We start from the raw sequence: 6,337 nt of genomic DNA on the forward strand, positions 1-6,337 counted from the left end.
CAGACTCAACAATATATATATATATATATGTGTGTAGGTAGCAGCTGCCGTTCATGTACAAACTAATACAAAATTTTAACTGAACGTACACAAACAAGCTCTCAAGCTCCCAAGCAGCTGAGATGAAACAGACAACAGTTTCTCCGCACTACCTCCTAAGCTCAAGAGATATACATACATAGCAGCCGAGACCTACTCTGGTTCTGCTGCTGTTCACATTAATATCCAGTTCTCGTTTTCCCTGAATCTGGAAATTTTGGGGGGCACGATGCTCTATTGATTCAACCTCAACCAGGGGTGGTAACTGTAAGTAACTTCCATCTCAATGCACACTGCAACTTTACAAGTTTTGTGATTTTACTAATTATGCCCCTGTATTTTTTTGTTTTTATAAGGAAGGGAATAGTTGACAGTCTAAACCCGGGCTAGTTGCAGAGAACAATGCCTGCTTCATCGCCCATTGCCTTTCCGGATTGATATTTCCTATCCTGATGGAACAAGATTATATGTTCAGCATCATAATCAATATCTCATATAGAGTGAACGATATCCAAGTATAAAGAACTCCGATAACTATTTCCTCTGAATTCAAAACAAGATTGTCATTGTAAGCGAATGCAAGATTGTGAACATTAAATTACACAAAGATGCTTTCTAAGTGATTTTAACTATGTTAGGACGCAAGAACATGAGGGTTCATAAACTTATTTTCACCTCACCCCTTCTCCCATATTCTTGCCAATTTGAGTTATGCTTCAACGAGTAAAATCATGTCATTCAATTATCATGATCTTTGACACAGAAAATACCTTAAATTTAGCAATAACCTTAGTATTTCCTGCTTCTCTGGCAATTGATCCTGCCTCCAACTTCTTTACAACTGTTTCAAATTTGCTTAGTTACATGATTGAGTTGAAGGAATATCAGGTAGGGTATGAGTCTCAGAATTACCTCTTTCGGTTTTTCAGCTTTTCCATCACTTCTCATGCGAGCAGCAGGTGAGAAGGCAGCCTTACTTTTCATATCCAGTGCAGGGTTTCTGTATGATCTAACATGAAGTTAATTTCTTGGATAAAAACTACAGATTCCCATGCTGGAGAAAAGAATGGTAGAATCTTTGATAATTGACAATTGACAGCTCCAATATTTGGGGAATTTTGTGCAATTTCATATGCTCATTGCCAACTTTAAACGGAGGCGTCTACCTCAATTGAGGAATTATTTAGGGCAAAATGATGTAACAAGTTTTGCAATTAAGAGAAACTATAAAAGAACTATATCCACCAAATGCACTGTAAACTTAAATGTCTGCATGGCCGTTGGTTAGAGAAGGGACTTCAAAATCTCACCCTTTGCACAAAGGTTTTGAGTGAGTTCCCAATTGACTCCTTTGAGTAGCCTGCTTTTCAGAACCCCTCCTCAATCTACATTTTAGATGGATAATCGGTGAAATATAGAGCCAAAGGACCACAGTAAGATACACATAATAAACATTAAGACATCAAGAACAGCATTTGAAAATGATGGCATTGTACTGCTTTAAAAAAAGATATATATTCACCATCTGAGAAAAGGCGGCTGCTACGTATACGCCCATACATACATATACACACATATTTACACATACATCTTCTTTCTTGACTACTGTTGGAACAGGTCATTATCATTGTTTTTAGACTTATTCTTATAATAATAATTGCATATACAAGTTCAAGGATCCTATCCTTCTAGATTTGAATCTAAACCACTACCGCTCTGACAACTGAGGTTTAGGATTTACCCTGCATTTCCTTGTGTTGGCGTGCTAGAAGCAGAGTTCTTCAGGTCAACTGAGGTGGACATCATCTGTGAAAATATTCTACCCAAATGTCAGAACAAGCTATATGCAACTCATAGCATGTATAGATGAAGAATAAGATAACTTTCAGCAGTATGATACTCACTTGTTTTACCTTAGCATGTTTTCCATCAGAGATAGAATCGTTTCTCTGATTCTGGAAAGTCCTGAAAGCTGGCTTAACAATGTCCTTATCCCTCATTTTCTCCATTATCAAAGACTTCCTTGTGGCAGATATAGCAGACAAAGACTTGGCAGAGCCCAAATTCATAGACATGTGCAGGGATGTTGGAGCTGCTCTTCTGCTTTCTCCAACCTGAGAATTCTTGCTACTCGCAAGTTGCGATCCATGCACCGGCTTTCTGAAGGTTTTAGAGGCAGATGTAGGTGCTGGTTCTGATAATGGCTTTGAATATCTAGGAAAGGAAGTCTCTGATTGTTTGACTGGAATCGGTCCAATTTTCTTCGTTTTCCCAACCAACGTTTTCTCTTTTTTACTTGGTGTTGCCTAAATTTCAGAAAACACTAAGAAAGTAAATGAAGAATTCAAGGGATATAGTTGAATGGAGCCATGTAAGATCAGTTTTACCTTATCAGCGGCATTCCATGCATTTAACTTGGAATTTTGTTTTCTTGAGCTACCTGATTGTTCATTTCCATTTTTCCTTCCTGAAGTGTTTTTCACAGTTTCTTGAGAGCCCTTTTGAAAAGTCTCCGGCCTGATTGGTTGAACATATCTTCTAATGTCTAATTTAGCCCCTTCCACATTACCATTCATGTCATCTTTAGTTTCATCTACTGCAGGGCTTCCACACTTCACAACCACAGCTGCATCTTCTTTTTCCTCCTCTAAACTGATTGCATCAGCAGAAACATTTACAAAGGATCCTCCCTCGACACCCACAGGCAATCTAGCACAATCATCCTCAGCTTCATAAACAATGGTTGAGCCATTTGTCAAAGGGGTCATGTGGGCCTCCTGCGCAATTTCTTCTACCAATCTTTCCTCATTCAGTACACTAAATTCCTGATCAACTTCAGGTAAACTAATGGCATAAGATTCATTTCTTGACATATCTGAGCTCAGAAGAACAGGGCAGCCCATCAACTTTTCCTGCTCCAATTCCTCAGCTTTCTTTTTGTAATGAGCTTCAAAATATGCCTTCTTCTGTGCCACTGACCCTGGTGTTGATAAATTTCCAGCTTCCTCCAAATACTTATTTGGTGAGAATGATGACCACTTCTCCAAAGAAACTCCATTATTCTCAAACTTACCAAAAGAAACAGACACTTCTAGCCTAGCACTAGAATTTACAGGCCCATCCATCTGCTTCAAAAGCTGAAATCTGAACGAACTTACTTCCAGCTCACAATCCCAATAAGTTAATGTTAAAACGGCAGACAATTAGGAACCTGAAAGGAACAAACAATTAGGATTAAAAAAAAAAAACTGTAAGAAACTCCAGCTATTCGTAGAACAAAATTTCAGTGCCTTATTTTTTCAAGGGAATTGCTTAAATTAAACATCATCCATTGATTTTTCTATATCCACAAGGATCATTCATATACTATATGATATCTATCACAAAATTGAGCCCCATAGCCTAATCATCAGTATTTAGAACCAATCAAATTGAAAGAAATATGACCTAATGAAGACAAAATTAGACAAGGGACATGTGCTGCGTGTTCCTACCACAGCAATCATCAAGAGCATTACAGCGTTTTCACAGTTACATACACTGATAATTGTCTGCATCTGGTCCTCAATCATCACATAAAGGCAAACGCACATGAACAGTCAAAGAAAACCAACAAGAGACGCAAATAATAGTGAGATGAGCAAGTTGAGTGCCTTGATCTCCTTTCCGAAGCCGATTCGCCCTTAAAGTGGGGAAAGTAACAAACGAGTACGAACCTTGCGGCTAAACTCGGAGATCCGACCCAAACTTGAATTAATTTACAAAATGTGTGAACTGCACGTTTCGCCAAACCAGCGTAGGTACGCACATACTCAAGCCAATGAAATAGATGAGAATTCGTATTTTGGAGGGAGATAAATAGCAGATGGAGATGAGGTGTTGAAGAGGTGAAAGAAACAAGTGCACGTCGAAGGCTAAGAATTGAAGAGGGTTGGTTTGGTAGATAGAGAGAGCTGCTTCCCCAGATGCCCACTACCCACTTGTGCAGTTGCTGTAGTGCAGTCAGCAGAGCAGCAGTGCAACGGGGGAACTCGAAGAAGAAGCTTACTTACGAAGGGAGATGAGATGAGATGAGATGAGATGAGATGATGAATCATGAATGGCGGCCGCACGTGCTAGACCGTTTGGATCGATAAGAATACTACGATGACAATAATTGATTAATAGTAATGAATTGGCGGAGGTAGAAACGGCCAGGGCACGGGTAATTAATTAATTAATTAAAGAAAACAATTAAATTAATAAAAATAAATAAATAAATGGCTGGCTGCTCGCATGTTTGTCTCAAAAGAGGAGCCTGGTACGTATATGTATTTAAGATAATTCATTCTAAAGGATTAAACAAGAATTACAACTAGTGCTTTGTCACTCTCTTGCTGGTGCCCCTCACTCCTACAGTAATACTAAGGGTAAGTTTTTTTTTAAGATGAATTTCCAACAAATTTGATAGTAAAATAATATATAATGAAAAATATATATTTTTTAAAAATAATATTTTTTAATGTTAAAACCTGACTTGATACCCGACCTAAACCAAAGCAAAAGGTCTATTTCAATGGGCAGAGTTCATTTTGGACTTATCCTAATTAATAAGAAATAGACTTAGAGTTTAGGGTATTTTGGGTGTTTATAAACAGATAGTTATGGTTCTTAGTCGTATAACATGATTGTAACTCTCTGAATAGTATAATAAAATCTCTTCGGTTCCTGTCCGTGGATGTAGGTTGACACACCGTCACCGAACCACGTAAAACATCTGTTTTATTTACTTTCTTTCTCATTTTCTCATAACTATTGGTATCAGAGCCATATCTTATTGATTGAAGATGTCATCATATAAGTTTGATCTGGAGAAGTTTAATGGGTCGAATGACTTCACGCTCTGGAAGGTCAAGATAAAGGCACTTATGGTTCAACAAGGATGTGCGGTTGCGTTGGAGTGAGAAGACAAGTTTCCTAAAGACACGAAGGAGGAGATAAATAAAGAAATTTTGGCAATGGCTCATTCCGCGATCTTGCTGTCAGTTACCGATGAGGTGTTACGGAAGGTTGTAGATCAAACAACGGCTTTTGGGATATGGAATAAACTGTGTGAGAAGTATCAAAGCAACTATCTCACGAACAGGCTATATATCAGAAGCAACGTTTTACACCCTCCGGATGTCCGAAAGTATTCAGATAAATGATCATCTTGATACCTTTAACCGTATCATTCTTGATCTTCAAGGGGTTGAGGTTAAAGCAGATGATGAAGATCAAGCCTTAATTTTACTGTGTTCACTACCTTGTTCATATGAGAATTTTGTAAATACTATGTTATATGGTAGAAATACAATTTCTATTAATGATGTGAAAGATGTCCTTACGTCCAAAGAATTGAAAAGAAAGGTTTCTCTGGAAGAGGGTTCTGATACAGGTCTGCTTGCAAGTAGAGGAAGACTGCAGGAAAGGGGTAACGAGAATGGGAGGTCGCGTTCAAAATCAAAATCCTTTAGCAAAGTTAAGTGTTATCTTTGCAAGGAGAGGGACACGTTAAAAAGAATTGTCCACAGAAGAAGAGAAATACAAAAGTTAATTCTAGTAACAGTGGCAGCAGTGCTGCTGTGGTACAAGAAAGTTCTGATAATGGAGACTTTGGTGAAGTTCTGACAGTGTGTAGCGCTAGTACTGCTGATTCCTGGATTATGGATACCGGTGCTTCTCACCATATGACGTTCTCTCGTGATCTACTTACTTCTTTTAATTAGTGGAATGGAACTATGAAATTAGATGATGATGGTGTTATAGCCATAAAGAGGAGCGGGATAGTGCATATAAAATTGCATGACGGTACTATCAGAAAATTTGACTGTTGGTATATTCCTAAACTCAGAAAGAATTTGATTTCTCTTGGCAAAAAATGGTTTAAAATACCATGGTGAAAGTAAGTGGGTGAAAGTCCCGAAAGGTGCTCTGGTGATGATGAAGGAAAAACTGCAGTATGAAATTTATTTTCTACAGGGCAATTCAGTGATGGGAATGGCAGCGGTATCCCAATCTTTGGATTAACATGATGACTGTACAAATTTTTGACACCGTCGATTAGGTCACATGAGTGAGCAAGGGTTGTCGGTGTTGAGCAAACAGGGTTTATTTGGTGGGAATGTGATAGGTAAAATTCAATTTTGTGAGGCTTGTGTCTGTGTTGAGCAAGCAGGGTTTATTTAGTGGAGATGTGATATGTAAAATTCAATTATGTGAGGCTTGTGTAAAAGGAAAGCAACGCACCGGTCATCACATTTCAAAAGAAATTCTGGAG

At 38.3% G+C, this 6,337-nt stretch overlaps 1 protein-coding gene across 10 annotated transcripts; it reads right to left on the reverse strand.

Moving 5' to 3' along the window:
• Positions 1-45: 45 nt before the first annotated feature.
• Positions 46-4,160, reverse strand: LOC127261610 (protein WVD2-like 7). Of its 10 annotated transcripts, none has more exons than XR_007840935.1 (8): positions 3,756-4,160; positions 2,427-3,250; positions 1,944-2,345; positions 1,781-1,845; positions 1,350-1,424; positions 952-1,048; positions 810-880; positions 46-488 (listed from the first exon to the last, which is right to left on the reverse strand). XR_007840935.1 is itself a non-coding variant. In XM_051289881.1 (8 exons), the coding sequence occupies exons 2-7, from the start codon at positions 3,162-3,164 to the stop codon at positions 875-877; spliced, it is 1,383 nt and encodes a 460-aa protein (XP_051145838.1). In that variant the 5' UTR covers positions 3,165-3,250; positions 3,579-4,160; the 3' UTR covers positions 46-488; positions 828-874. The 10 variants fall into 10 exon arrangements, 1 of the variants encoding a protein (XP_051145838.1); XR_007840934.1 differs by having other exon boundaries at positions 3,693-4,160; XR_007840938.1 differs by having other exon boundaries at positions 1,953-2,345; positions 3,579-4,160.
• Positions 4,161-6,337: the final 2,177 nt, after the last annotated feature.

This window comes from Andrographis paniculata, unplaced genomic scaffold (assembly GCF_009805555.1).
Source record: "Andrographis paniculata isolate CXL003 unplaced genomic scaffold, ASM980555v1 Contig64END, whole genome shotgun sequence".
NCBI lineage: Eukaryota > Viridiplantae > Streptophyta > Magnoliopsida > Lamiales > Acanthaceae > Andrographis > Andrographis paniculata.

Excerpts from the sequence above, each read along its gene's own strand:
- LOC127261610 (XM_051289881.1), bottom strand. The coding sequence starts at position 3,164 with ATGGATGGGCCTGTAAATTCTAGTGCTAGGCTAGAAGTGTCTGTTTCT. Across the intron at positions 1,425-1,780 it reads CCAACACAAGGAAATGCAGG|ATTGAGGAGGGGTTCTGAAA; the intron begins GTAAATCCTAAA and ends TCTAAAATGTAG. Across the intron at positions 1,049-1,349 it reads TCAAAACCTTTGTGCAAAGG|ATCATACAGAAACCCTGCAC; the intron begins GTGAGATTTTGA and ends ACTTCATGTTAG.